At 36.9% G+C, this 16,150-nt stretch overlaps 1 protein-coding gene across 1 annotated transcript; it reads right to left on the bottom strand.

Annotated features, from left to right (window-relative positions):
- Nucleotides 1–9,427: 9,427 nt before the first annotated feature.
- LOC129922490 (uncharacterized) lies at nucleotides 9,428–14,228 on the bottom strand. The gene is made up of 2 exons (XM_056008916.1): nucleotides 13,350–14,228; nucleotides 9,428–10,270 (listed from the first exon to the last, which is right to left on the bottom strand). The coding sequence occupies exons 1-2, from the start codon at nucleotides 13,743–13,745 to the stop codon at nucleotides 9,905–9,907; spliced, it is 762 nt and encodes a 253-aa protein (XP_055864891.1). The 5' UTR covers nucleotides 13,746–14,228; the 3' UTR covers nucleotides 9,428–9,904.
- Nucleotides 14,229–16,150: the final 1,922 nt, after the last annotated feature.

Here is a 16,150-nt window from a genome sequence, read left to right as displayed (position 1 = left end):
CTGTTACAGAACGAAGTCAAATCAGTCTACAAAATCTAAATTTCTTTTTGTATCGATGTAGCGGAGATAATCCAAAATATGTTATTGGTTGTTTTATTTCGAGATCTTACCTCCCCTAAAACAATGATTCAATGTTTATAGAATGTTACTATAGAAATAAAGATTGGGATTCTATTATATCTCTTAAGCCTTATGGTTGAAGGGGCGTAAGTGTAGTGGCTGGCAGTGGTCACCCAAACTTATCGGACCATATTTATGACTGTCTAAAGCTCATATTATACTCAATTTATTAATCTTTTATTTTTCCCTTCGGAGGGTCATGACCAGTCATAACTAAATGGACAAACTTGGCAGGATTTGCCAGAGGTTCCTACATTGGTAGAGGTGCTTTAATAAGATTTTACATTATAAAATTGAGTAATATCATATCGTATTTTATAACAAAGAAAAAATTACTTTTCCATTAAATATGACTTCTTTTCTCATATATATATATATATATATATATATATATATATATATATATATATATATCATGGGCGTAGCCAGGGGGTGGGGGGTTGAACTACCCCCCCCCCCCGATATGAAATCCTCCCCCGCAGGGGGGTCGTCGGAGTTTAGTGACTGATCTTTTGCTTTAATTTTGTTTATTTTAGGTGAAATTTTAATACTAAACCATCACTTGCCCTAGCACAGCCAAAGGGGTTTAGAGTTTTAAAACCCCTACCAGGGGGGGTAGGACAAAATATTATGTAAGCGTTGGATAAATAAAGGTTCTAGTAAAAAATAATCAACGTTTCATATATTTAGACTGTTTTGAAAGGCCGAAAAATACTCAAATCTTGTTTGTGGTACCATTTCCCATCGCGCTGTGTGTCGTGCGCATCTGGAGATGCTTCCTTTGTGCATCATAGTAGTCCCTTGCGCTGTCTCTGGGGACGCGCCATGTTGGCGTCATTGCCTCATTGCTTTTGTTATCGTTCAATCACTTGTATAGGCCAGTTAGGGAGGGATACAAAGCGGAAGGTATTTGGGAGAGAATTTTCCATGCTGGCTTTTAAAGAAGCAGTTTAACATCTGTTCAACTTGAATTTGAACTCGAGGGTACAAGCTCCCTAACTAGTTGACCAACACGCTAACCATTCAAGTGCTTATGAAAATAAAATGAATGATAGTTATCTAATCGTTAGTTTCAAATTTTTAAAGTGAAGACCTAATTCTATACCAAAGGCTTATCTAACCATAGCTAATATGTTTTTTTCTATATAAAGCAAAACTAATTAACAACGACTAACGAAGAAAATAATAAGTAATTTTTTTAGTTACTTTCTAAATAGTAAATAAAGTAAACAACCCCTCTCTTAACCTTTCGATCTATAGGGCAGATGGTAAAAACTTTTTTAAAGTCCATTTGTTAACGAGGGTGTCATGTGGCCAGCACAACGGCCAACAACTCAAATTTCCTAAATTAATTTCAGGTTTCCATTACAGTTGGGGTGACTTGTGTGCGCTATTAAAATCCCGAAATAAAAAATCCCAGTCTTCAAAGAGATTTGAGCCCGTGACACATCGGTTCAGTTGTAAAGATTTACTACCCGACCAGTAGTTCCTCTAATATAAAACAAAGAAACAGCTTTGACCTTAGCTTTGGAAAAAAAAGTTGATGCGCGAAGGAGTAAGTTTCAAAGGTTCTCGGCTGTACACTTAATAATAGTAATAATACTTTAATTTATAGAGCGCTGTTAACAAACAAAATGTAGGCTCAAGGTGCTGTGATAATATTACAAACACAAACACGAGAGCTAAAATGACAATTTAATCTAAAATAGTTGTAAACAGGTATAATGTTCTTCTTAAAAGTAGCGTAGCAGGTTTTCTGTCTTAAATCAATGTGGAGTGAATTCAAGACCTTTTGGCCCGTGAACTGCAAAAGCCCGCAGACCGTAGCTTTTAAGGGAGAAAAGTGACACCACTAAAAGCGTTGAGTCCATTGAGCGCAGGGATCTCTGGGGGGGACATATGGAGTGATCAGGTCGCTAAGGTACATGGGCATTAGAATTATTATAGATAAACTGATGACAAAGTGTGGCCGCCTTGTAGTCGATTCTCGCTTTCACAAGAAGTCAATGGAGTGTGCATTGGACATACAATCTCCTATGAGAATATTAGTTTCCCCGTTTTATACACACACACACACACACTCACATACAAACACACACTCACACACACAAAGACGTACGTACAATTATCGAAAAAAAAATCCACTGCTTATGCTCGAACCTAAACATATTTAGGTAAAGAAACGGTTTAGAATAATCAATCAATCAGCAATCAGTTAATCAATTGTTGTTCATCCAATAACACGGAATCCAAACCTGACTATTGGTCATCGATCAAAGTCAAAGTTCAGGAAACGTTCCCTTCAATAAAGACAACTCTTCAATCCATTCGTATTAGCAGACAACAACTTCATAGGCGTCATCCTGGATCCCCCCAAAGTGGTACTCCTCTGACAACGAACTCGTAACTCCGGAAAGTCGATTGTCACGGACCAGCGGCACTCACTAGTCAAAAACAGTGAGTTATTTGCATACCAAAAAGGAAAGCACTTGCCCACCACTAAAACGGATAGCTAGCCGACAACCGGGACAATGCATCAAAGTTTATTCGGGTCACGGGAGTTACAAAAGTAAATAATAGATAGTCTCGCACTTCAATGTGGCATATTACTTTACACTGCCAAAAGTCAAATTATAATGCCTTTTCAGAAAAATCTGGCATATATTGTTGTAAGATATAGATTTTATAGAGGCTCTTAAGATGTCAAAATAGCTTCCTTTTTTTTTTTTTTTTTTTTTTGTTAGAGCACCAACAGGCAAAACGCATTAAGTTATATTAAGAGTGCCAATATTTAGTGACAGAAATAAATGGTATTGTATATGTATTGTATATAATAGACCATGTATAGACTGATTGATTTAGCGTATTATTCATTGGTTGACATACATTATCCTTTAAGTGAAGCTGCTACATTATTTAGGTCGGGCTTAGCATGAAAACATGTCGATATTATCCATCTTTATGGATCTTACTTGCTTTTATTTTTTTAGTATTTTATTATTGAATTGGTTTTTTTCATCTGTTGAGGGTAAAATTACACTGATTTTTGTAATGTTGTATCCTTATCCAGGGCCGGTCCTACAGATTGCGGGGCCCTATGCGAAACGGATTGCGCGGGGTCCAGTCTGGGTAGGGATAAGGATAATAAGAGAAAATTTAGATTATATATTAGAAAATAAATCGTTTTTGCATTCTATTCGTACTTTACTAAGTACAAAATCACAATGAAATTAACTTTGTGAGCCGTCTAACAAAAAGCCGATAAACATTCATATTTAGCTTTTACATTTACTATCGACTAGCGAAATATCGTTGATGTTTTTTTTTAAATAGGACGAGGTAGATTTAGATCTATATTTATATGCCAGTGACTAATACAATAAATTAGGTATTTGAAATTCTTGTTTCGGTTAAAATTCACCTTATTTTTATTAAATGAAAGGAAGCAATGCCCTATAGTTTTTAAGAGCGAGAATGATTGCCGTTTTCCATATTGAATGACACCCAAGATGACAATTTTTTTTTCTGTTTTTAAGGAGATTTGCATTTTCAGAAGATTTTAATAATTTCAGGAGATTTTTATGACTTTTTTTTATATTTTGAAATTTCGGGAGAATTCCAGGAACCCTTTAATAATAAGTTTAAATGTTTTAATTTAATCATTTGCACCTAGAATTCGCGCGGGGCATACGAAAGTGCGGGGCCCACTGCGGCCGCATAGGTTGCAGTGGCCTAAGACCAAACTCTAATAATTGCATATAAAAAGTAAATAGCCCATTTCAGATCCTGTGATCTATGGGGCAGATGATTTAATATGTCTATGGCCCACGGTTAACGAGAGTGTCATGTGGCTAGCACAACAACTAACCGTCTTTACTTTACACCAATTAATGTCAGCTTCCATTTAGATCTGGGAGGACTTAGAGACGTCCTATTGATCCTGAAAGTAAAAATCCCAGTCTTCACCAAGATTTGGACCCTAGACTCCCTTTTTGGAACACAAGCACTTTACCATTCAGCCACCGAGCCTCCTAATAAATACATATGCTGAAACCTACAATTACCAATAGACACTATAGAACTACTCCTTTATGTGTCACTTATTATAAAAGTTGATTTAAAAAAAGGAAATGTTCTACTATGTGAAAGGTTCTCACCTTTTCATAATAACCAATTGAGCGAATAAGACAAAGTAATAGATGAAATATTCACAAACAGCATTGTAACAGGTTGCACAGAAAACAGGTAAGTCATGATTCATTATCTTAAGCCTTTGACGATCGATATGTATCGATCTTTTTCGATTCTCGCTAATCCATCGTTTTTCTTACTGAGAGGTGGACAGTTCGTCCCACCTAGGGCAGCGCGACTTCCTGAAAACTTATTTTGGCAGGGAAAAAGGGTATTCTTGTTGTATTTGCTATCCAGGTTTAAAAAAAAATGTTTTTAAATAAAAGAAATTTTTATATACATTTTTAGGCCTACATTTAAAATCCACAACGTGTTGGTGAGATGCGTCTATCGGCTTAACACTTTTTGAAGAAGACTTTGCAAAATGAGATTCTTCTCAACTTTTTCAACATATGCTCAAACGGTCGAATTTCTACCAACTCCTGTATATTATTCTGTTAACAAATTTTGCGTTAAAAAAACAAGAAGAATATATACAAATACAAATCTTACATGAAGCGTAATTGTATCAATGAGTTTGCATCACACATAAATAAATTTGTAATATATCTAGATCAGCGGTTCTCAACATTTTAAGCTCGGCGACCCCTTTTTACAATCCCCCAATCTGCCACGACACCACTCCCCTCCCCCAACCGACATAAACATACAGAAATAGAAGAGTAGGCAATAAAATAACAATCCATAGTTTCGATGGTCTTAAGCGACCCCTGGCAAATGGTCAATCAACCCCCAAGGGTGTCGCGACCCACAGGTTGAGAACCCCTGATCTAGACCGACAACAATAAATCTGTGCGATTAGATATGTTTCTACCAATTTTTTTTTCTTTAGCGCTATTTCATGCTTTAACTTTTTCGATACGCTATGATCGTATCACTTATTTGCACCACTTTAAGAGGGGGAACAGGGGGAAGAAAGAAAGGATTCTTTGGGTGAATGTTACCGTAATCGCTTTTTTAAAGCGTTTCTATATATATATAAAAGGAAAGACGTAAATTCGAATTCTTCGCTCAAACTTTCTCAAGCCGACATATTTACAACTCTGCTTGTGAGGTGCTTCTAAAAAAGGAAGATTGTAGTTATCTATGTTTTAAAGTTACTTTAAGCTGCGACCTATAATTGGAAAAATTTAGCTTAAACCACCACTTTATTAAGTCAAGTTTGTTTCCCTTGTTTCAGATACCGAACAAAAAAAAATTAATTACCAATATTTAATTAAATAGTCAATGTTGTTTTTTTTTTTATGATTCTTATGTTGTCAGGTAAAAGAAATAATTATGCAAAATTTAAGATTGAGATGAGATGATGAGATGATGAGATGAGATGATGAGATGAGATGATGAGATGAGATGATGAGATGAGATGATGAGATGAGATGATGAGATGAGATGATGAGATGAGATGATGAGATGAGATGATGAGATGAGATGATATGATGAGATGAGATGATGAGATGAGATGATGAGATGAGATGATGAGATGAGATGATGAGATGAGATGATGAGATGAGATGATGAGATGAGATGATATGATGAGATGAGATGATGAGATGAGATGATGAGATGAGATGATGAGATGAGATGATGAGATGAGATGATGAGATGATGAGATGATGAGATGATGAGATGAGATGATGAGATGAGATGACGAGATGAGATGATGAGATGAGATGATGAGATGATGAGATGAGATGATGAGATGAGATGATGAGATGAGATGATGAGATGAGATGATGAGATGAGATGATGAGATGATGAGATGAGATGATGAAATGAGATGATGAGATGAGATGATGAGATGAGATAATGAGATGAGATGATGAGATGAGATGATGAGATGAGATGAGATGATGAGATGATGAGATGATGAGATGAGATGATGAGATGAGATGATGAGATGAGATGATGAGATGAGATGATGAGATGAGATGATGAGATGATGAGATGAGATGATGAGATGAGATAATGAGATAATGAGATGATGAGATGATGAGATGAGATGATGAGATGAGATGATGAGATGAGATGATGAGATGAGATGATGAGATGAGATGATGAGATGATGAGATGAGATGATGAGATAAGATGATGAGATAAGATGATAAGATGATGAGATGATGAGATGATGAGATGATGAGATGAGATAATGAGATGAGATGATGAGATGATGAGATGAGATGATGAGATAAGATGATGAGATAAGATGATAAGATGATGAGATGATGAGATGATGAGATGATGAGATGAGATAATGAGATGATGAGATGAGATGATGAAATGAGATGATGAGATGATACGATGAGATGATATGATGAGATGATATGATGAGATGAGATGAAATGATGAGATGATGAGATGAGATGAGATAATGAGATGATAAAATGATAAAATGAGATAAGATGAGATGATGAGATGAGATGATGAGATGAGATGATGAGATGAGATGATGAGATGAGATGATGAGATGAGATGATGAGATGAGATGATGAGATGAGATGATGAGATGAGATGATGAGATGAGATGATGAGATGAGATGATGAGATGAGATGATGAGATGAGATGAGATGATGAGATGAGATGATGAGATGATATGATGAGATGAGATGATGAGATGAGATAATGAGATGAGATGATGAGATGATGAGATGAGATGATGAGATAAGATGATGAGATAAGATGATAAGATGATGAGATGATGAGATGATGAGATGATGAGATGAGATAATGAGATGATGAGATGAGATGATGAAATGAGATGATGAGATGATACGATGAGATGATATGATGAGATGATATGATGAGATGAGATGAAATGATGAGATGATGAGATGAGATGAGATAATGAGATGATAAAATGATAAAATGAGATAAGATGAGATGATGAGATGAGATGATGAGATGAGATGATGAGATGAGATGATGAGATGAGATGATGAGATGAGATGATGAGATGAGATGATGAGATGAGATGATGAGATGAGATGATGAGATGAGATGATGAGATGAGATGATGAGATGAGATGATGAGATGAGATGAGATGATGAGATGAGATGATGAGATGATATGATGAGATGAGATGATGAGATGAGATGATGAGATGAGATGATGAGATGATATGATGAGATGAGATGATGAGATGAGATGATGAGATGAGATGATGAGATGAGATGATGAGATGAGATGATGAGATGATGAGATGAGATGATGAGATGAGATGATGAGATGAGATGATGAGATGAGATGATGAGATGAGATGATGAGATGAGATAATAAGATGCTGAGATAATGAGATGAGATGAGATGAGATGATGAGATGAGATAATGAGATGATGAGATGAGATGATGAGATGAGATGATGAGATGAGATGATGAGATGAGATGATGAGATGAGATGATGAGATGAGATGATGAGATGAGATGATGAGATGAGATGATGAGATGATGAGATGAGATGATGAGATGAGATGATGAGATGAGATGATGAGATGAGATGATGAGATGAGATGATGAGATGAGATGATGAGATGAGATGATGAGATGAGATGATGAGATGAGATGATGAGATGAGATGATGAGATGAGATGATGAGATGAGATGATGAGATGAGATGATGAGATGAGATGATGAGATGATAAGATGATAAGATGATGAGATGCTGAGATGATGAGATGAGATGAAATGATGAGATGATAAGATGATGAAATGAGATGAGATGAGCAGAAAATTCATCAAGAATATAGAAATTGGGAAATTTTGAAACATGAAACAAACATACAAAAAACTTACAAAGAATACTTATTTTCTTTTAGATTGTATTTACATTCTGTAAACATTTTTATAACATAATACTGTATGAACAGAGACATTGCTAGCAATTACTAAAAACAACAAATCTGGCGCAACTTTTTTTTCTTTGGGGGATGGGGGGGGGGCAGAGTAAACAGATTATCAACGCTAAATGATTACAAAAAGCAAAGTAGTAAAGATTCCCCTCTGAAACCTTTAAATCTTCATTGAGCGAAGTGTCTGATGCAGCTAAGTCAAAGAGATAATGTAGTCGACCCTAGTGGTGAATGTCGAACGAGAAGTTTTATAATAACGAAGTGAATCGTCGAATGTCGTCAAGCTAAATCTATACGTCAACAAATGTGCCTCTCTCTAAAACCGTCAACAGTATTCTGTTTACATTTAACTATTCTTTTTCAAATCCTAGTCTAGTTTTTACTAGTCGCGTCATTGTCTCTAAGTCAATACTTTCCCTTTCTATGAAACAAATAACTAAACTTATTCCTAATCCTTCTTTAACAATATATTTGTGTATACATTTATATAACCTTCACCTGTTCTATAATCGTGTAGCCCAAAATACCTCCCACCACCTAGATCCGGCCCACGATGTGGCTCTGTCCGGCCGCTGAAACATCGGTACCAAGTGTATTTTATACCTCCCCTCTTTTCCAAAAAAAAAATAATAATAATAATAAAAAGGTTGAAAAATGCATCTTATCTACGTAAGGGCCCTAACTCTTTCTCTGAAGGATTTGAACCATGACCCGTATCATTGGAACCATGACTTTAACGTGGAAACCATGACCGTTTAACATTTAAAATCGAAGGATTGATAGACTCCGTAAGTAGTTAACCAGTGTAGAATCTACCAGGAAAAGGTGAACGGATCTTTACTTTTTTTTGTGTGTAACATGATACTAAGCCAAGCTTAACCAACGCATTTGATTTATAAATAATATTTGGCTGTTTAAAAAATGCGTAACAAAAAAAATACTTTTAGAGATCCCATTAATTAATAAAAGTATTAGATCCACAAGTTTCTAATAAAAATTGTTTTAAGTCAATTTCAATACGTTGTTGTACATTTTCGGTCATGAGACTCGCGACACCAGTGTTGGAAATTAAAATGGCCCGCAGGCCGAACTAGGTTGGACATCACTGTTTTGGTCTATTGAACCATTGGTGAGCCATAGTAGATCTGTTTACCGTCTTTCTCCTTCGTGGGAAGCGTGGTCGAGTGGCCAAGTGCGCTTGAACTTGGCTACCTAGAAGGGGGATCGAGGTTCGACACCCGACTCGGGCAGAATTGTGTTTATTGAGCGCCTAAACGGAAAACCAACTCCTAGATACTCCCTCTGGTCCACAAATGAGATTGGACCAAAAGCGCTCTAAACATGTAAGTAGCGCTATATTAAAAGCCATAATAATATATACAAAATTATTCTTTGCATAAAAAAGGAGAATCAGATTGTTTTCATTAAACGTTGTTTTTTTTTTTTTTGTATTTTTTAAAATATCGCTAAATAATTTAATTGCAAGATTTAACATAAATGTGTGAAAAATCACTGTTTTGGTCTGTAGGTGAGCCACACACGATCTGTTTACCGTCTTTCTAATTATATATAAATTAACTATTCTTTGCATTACTATGGACAGGTAAATCAGACCGTTTTACTTGAGCGTATATATATATTTTTTTGTTGTTGTTTTTTTGGTTTTTAATATCGCTTAAATACTTTAATGGCAAGGTTTTACCTACAACATAAATGTGTGGAAAAATAAAAAAAATTTTAAAACTCTAGCTACATACTAAATTCCTCCACGGCGATAGAGCCGCTTATGGTGATATAATTAGCATTAGCGAACGACATCTGGGTGCTGAGCGTGTAGAGGAACACGTTTTTCAAGAAGGTGACCAGCCCCTGTGACGTCACCAGCATGTGATACTCGAAGGTTTCGTCGACCGACAGGGTGTAGGCAGGGGTGTTGCTGTAGATGGTTGTGTTCCACATCCCGTTCATTTTGTTGCTGATGGTCACATACTTGGTCTTGCAGGCGGAGGTCGAACACCTGGCCCGGAACTCGTAGGTTATGTTGCTCTGGTCCAGCTGCTCAAAAAGTGTCACTCTGACATCGCTATGCTTCAGTAATTTTGCTTTTAAGTAGACCTGAAAATTGAAATCAAGTCCTATCGTAATAAAAGATTACTTTGTAATATACAAGTAGACAAACAATGCAATCACTTCATTCACGATGAGAAACCTTCAAATAGATTTTATTTTTGTAAGACTTAAGGAGAAATCTGCTTCATTGATCCTCATTGGATTTGTGTTAAGATTATCTATATTTCAATCAAATACAAAATATAAATGTAGAAAGCAAAAAAGTAACATACAATTTCACTAATGACCGGGTAGGGGACGCTGTGGCTGAGTGGTTAAGCGCTTGACTTCCGAACCTGGGGTCCTGGGTTCGAATCTCGGTGAAATAAATGGATGTCCCAAGAGGCACATAATAAGCGTACATCGTTTTGTAATTTAGAAGATTACCTAGATATCAGTTTACACAATCTATTGTATCTTTCTTTCTAAGGACAATAATTACATTTAACTATCGGTATATATAATTATCTACTCGCCCAACCTTGCGGGACACCACGCACGCACGCCGACTCTCTAATCCTCCTCCCCATGTAAACATACTATGATTGGAAAGCCTACAGGAGGCGCTATATGGGGGGAATTAAATATACTAATGTACACTAATAAACAAGCTTCTTGAGCCCTTGAATTCACTCGTATAATAGTATGTCTGCATCTATTATAATAGTATCTAGACTTTAGAGATAGATCTATATATATGAAGGCCTACAAACAAATGTTTTTATTTGAAATAATGGATTTAGGTCGATTAGCTATTCTGATAGCTCCGTTTATACTCTAATAACTTTTACGCTTCCCTTTATTTATATTATTATTACGTTTAATTGTTTCCAAAACTCTCTCAGTGACTATATCGACATTGATACGGGTAGCATTGTTAAATGCTGTGTATTTAGAAAAAAATAAGGCTTGTCCTCGAGTCTGAAGATTAATGAGGGATGCAGTATTTCCCGTGGATACGCAGCCCCAGCTGCGACCTACATATTTTCTCCCACTTTCAGGGCAAGCATAACCATTGTCCGCAGGTGGTCGATTTAGATTTTCTTTTCGTCGTCTGCGTCTGTCCTCGGCAGCGGATTTTATTTTGGTTACAAATGTGTATCCTGCGACCATTGTGAGTGACCTCCAGCTGTCTCCAGGCGCTCTCTCTTATGTCAACCAAGACAAGTTGGCGCCTCGGCTTGTCTTGAAAACGTTTCCCTGGGGCAGCTCTGTTCATTGCTAGTTCACAATGAACATGATCTCCAGAATGCGGTCAACGAATTTGCATACGCCGCCGCTTCTTTCGGTTTATCTTTAAACCTCGGGTAAACAGAGGTCATGTTCCAGAAGTCACCCATACATACTCAGCAGTAAAGATCACCGTAAACGGACAGTCTCTAACGTGGTAGACCACTTCACATATCTAAGTAGTGTAGTGTCAAATGACGCCTCGCTTTCAAGAGAAGTTGATAACCATCTGGCCAGGGCCAGTAGCGCTTTTGGACGCTTTCGGGCGAGTGTTTGGCGCAACAAATCGCTCCGTATGCCTACTGTTTTTCTCAACTCTTCTATATGAATCTGACATGGACACTATACAGAAAGCAACTACTACTTGAATGCTTTCATCAAAGATCCTTGCGCTCCATCATGGACATACGGTGGCAAGACCGCACAACAAATATCGATGTACTTGCGAACGCCGGTAAGGACAGTATAGAGCAATGATGCCCAAAATATGGCCCGCGGGCCAGATCCGGTCCGCAACGTGGTTCCATCCGGCCCGCCGAAATGTTGGCACAAAGTGTGGAACATCCCCCATCCAAAAAAAATATTGACTTATGTATCTTTACCAACGATTGGGCCCTTAATTTTTCTTGAATTAATTGGTACCATGACCTTTAATATTTTTACGCTTATTAAATGTAGGCCTAGAATCTACCTGAAAAAGTTAACAGACCTTTACTTTTGGGGAACACGATAATAAGCCAACATAGTTGATTTGTAAAGAAAATGCGTCTGTTTTAAGAAGAAAAACATGAAAACCGAGTTAGAAAACAAATATGGCGACAATCTTGATTTAAGCCGCGAATAAAAGATAGTTTAACTACGCCTACAGATTGGAGGATCGATGGGAATATTTACTCGAAAAAGAAAATGAGTCTTTGTAAAGCTCGTGAATAAGAGATAAGTTCAAATATCCAATTCATTAATGTTAGTACTAGAATGTAACTAGATCCAATGATTTCAAATAAAATATTTTCAAATTCAAGTCAATGTCAATTCGTTACTTTTTCGTTCATGTGGCCCGCGACACGAATGACGGAAATTAAAATAGCCCGCAGGGCGAATTAGGTTGAGCATCATTGGTATAGAGGGACTTCTTTTGGTCCGACAGTTACGCTGGGTAGCGCAAATATCCCGTATGGGAGATGAGCTTATGCGAAAGACAGTCTTATTTGGATGAGCTTAAAGGTGGTCGACGTAACAGTGATTTGTAAATAATATAATTATACTATACAGACGTGTATCGCCACCAACTAATATTAGCTGTATGGGTAATGATTTCTACATGCTATTTTTTATTTATTTTTTTTTACCTATTAAATGCTGAAATTTCCACTGACTTTTGTTCAATATAGACCAATTTTGATTTTAAGATGATTAGAATAGCCAATCAGGTAGTAAATTTTTTTTTCAAAAACATGTACATTTTCTGTCAAAGTTATCAGAAAATTGTTAGAGCTTTTTCTGGGTGTGGCTGAGCGGTAAAGCGCTTTGCTTCCGAACCGGGTCATGGGGTTTCAATCCTGGTGAAGTCTAGGATTTTTTTATTTCGGGATCTTTGGGCGCCACTGAGTCCACCCAGCTGTGACATTAGTTGTGAAAGGTAAAGGCGGTTCCTCGTTATGCTGGCCACGTGACACCCTTGTTAACCGTAGGCCACAGAAACAGAAGACTTTTACATCATCTGCCCTTTAGACCACAATGTCTGAAAGGGGAACTATCCACCTAAGTTCCAGTTCAAGGCTCCTCCTATGAATTAGTTAACTTAGACAAGGAAAAAAACACAACTATTTTACTTATTGTAAGCTATAGGACTTACCATATCACCTAAAACTACTCTTGACGGTATTTTCGAGAGTTGATACGACGTTAAATTCACAGAGTTATAGCTCAGCTCTCGAAGGAAGACTTTCCGCTTCCTCAACACGTCATCGCCGCTGGAGAAATTCAAGAAACTTGTATTGACGTTGTTGTCCACAATCTCACAACTCTGTTGGTATCTGAACCCAGTGCAGTCTGGACTAGACAGGCACAGAAAGGCGCACCACAGTTTGGAGAAGTTGCTTCCTTGGTTTATCACCTGTCCTAATGTGCTTACGTTTGGATACGGTTTAAAATCAGCTGTAAGTATTCCAGTCATCTGACACTCTGTTATATCCGGGCAGTAAGCTAGTATTGACACAAAAATTGCTATATGTAAAGAGTGTGCTGCCATTTTTGTAAGGAAGGCAGACTGCGGAGTCGAAGAAAATGCCTTGTGAAAATTGTATTTATTCGCCTTTATTAAATTGTTTTCTTTGTCTTTCAAAACACTGTTAAATTTGTCGAAATCAGAGTCTTCTTTGTCTATCCATTGTTAATGCATTTTAATATCTATACCGAACCTAAGTTGCATTTGTCAAAGAATTTTTGTCTGTTATTAGGCTTGCACAAATATATCAGTCTCCTTTTATACCCCATATACATAACAACGAATGGAAACAACTTATTTATTGGATGGCAATAGTAAGCAGTAATATATCTTCCTTAAAAACAGATTTCAATGAACTCTCGTTTTAACATTATATCTAAATAAGAATACATTTATAATGAGAACTGTAGTCACTTTGTTCCAAGAATCCGATCGACTGTTTATTACTAAATATTTGTACTGGTCAATACGCCTTTCATAATCGATACGTCGCGCCAACACGTTCTCTGTACATGGTCGGTTAAGTTGTCTGTAAGGGATCGATAGTTACCTCCGGGCAAAGTGGACTCACCCCTAGAGTGGAAATCATCGCGGGCCGCTGAGCACATTATGCATAAATATGAAAAGATCAAATTGAATCAACTTCATACAGTCCGCGTTGCAAGGGAGATAAATAAATTATTTCTTTAAGCGAAAATAATTTATAATAAATACTTCAAGGAAACATATTCTCTTCTTAATGCAATAAAAAAATATTTATAAATCAGTTATTGTTTCGTGAGAGAAGCGCTCGCAAAAGTTTTTATTTTTGCTATTGCTCTCCATGATGCAATTAAGGGTATTTAAATAAAAATAGTAATCATTAACCATCATAGTAAAAAATAATCAGATAAAGTTTCTACTATATACATAATGTGCAGATGTATGAAAAGATATGATAAAAGCAAGACTTCTCATACACAGACATAGTGAAAATTATATGCAACGATGAAACTATCTGCCGCTAAATTCGTTTTAAAGCTTTGAATTATAATACAATTTAAAATGGAGCATGTGATGCTAATTACTAAAACCAAAAAGGAAAAATAACCCTCCAATAGACGCAGTAACTTAAGGGAACGCTCAGTTATTCAGCTATCACCTATTCCAAGCTTGTTGGACCGTTGAGGCACCATACAAGAAATGCCAACCGCAACTCACAAAACACATTACACTTTTCTTGGATAGGAATACGCCAACAAAATGCCCGTTCATTCGTTGATGCAACCTTCCCTTTATTTTTCTCTTCTTCTTCCTGCTGGTACTGTTCCCTGAAGGAAGGTCTTTGCACACCCTGAGGACCTTGTGATGTGGACATAGATATCATGTAGCGCCTAAAATCCCCGTTTTATTTACCCCCCCCCCTCTCTTCCATCGTAACGAATCGCAACAAAACTCAATTCCCCCCCCCCCCCCGAGTAGAGTAACATAATTAAAAAAATAATTTTAGTAGCGACAATTTATCATTTTCAGTGATTACATTATTCAATATGGTTTCTCTAAAAATGACGTGGCAATTATCAAATTCCTAAGCGCTACCTTGACGTATTATTTTTTTTCCCCAATACTTACAATTTCCATCGGCCGCCGGAAAAAAAACGTGTTGTTGAGAACAAAATATAAATAAGACGTATTTTTACATTTTTTTTTTTTTAATTATTTTTTTTTGAAAACGAGTGATATAGCCCTTTTGCAAAAGTTGGACCCGCAAAAGTCAAGGGACTATTTTGTTATTTCATTTTAATATTTTTTTTATGTAACAATTCAGACGCCACCCTCTCCCCCCTTGTAATAAACTGTAACAAATGTGTATACCCTATACCCCATAAGCCGTTACGCAATAGGTGATAGTTTTCTTAAGACACTTTCTTGAATTATATCGCCGCATATCAGTGCAAGAGAAATATATACCTAGGTGAGCCCGGAATGTTCGGCTACACACTTGGCAGGTTATTCCAGCTGGGGCTAGTGTCATTGGTCTTGCTTTTTTTTTTATCTAACGCTTTTCTTCTGCCAGGGCTGTTCTCATGTCCTCTGCAATTTGTGCGCTAGTTTTCACGCGCAACGCTAAAAATGCTGTATCATGTGCTTCCTTCTTCCATGTGACCTGTTCAATGCTGAACGCTTTTAGAGAAGTTTTATCTTTAGGACTTCTCAAATTTTAATCTGTTTTAGTTCTTGTGTCTCTATCTAACTTCAGATGTTGCAACGCCCTTTGTGGTTTTGTAAAAATGTTGTTTGTAAAAAAAAACCGTTGTACATTTTCCGGATGTTCCTCCAGAGTTAACGATAATTTGCTTCGTAGCCCAAATCTCCCGCAGCACGACGGTGGATGGCAGCACGACCAGGGGTTGTATATTCCACAACATAGACTTCAGTATGCTTGAAGC

This window comes from Biomphalaria glabrata, chromosome 13 (genome assembly GCF_947242115.1).
Source record: "Biomphalaria glabrata chromosome 13, xgBioGlab47.1, whole genome shotgun sequence".
NCBI classification, from domain to species: domain Eukaryota; kingdom Metazoa; phylum Mollusca; class Gastropoda; family Planorbidae; genus Biomphalaria; species Biomphalaria glabrata.
Note: the sequence above shows the minus strand (reverse complement) of the source record. Positions and strands in the feature narration are given on the sequence as shown.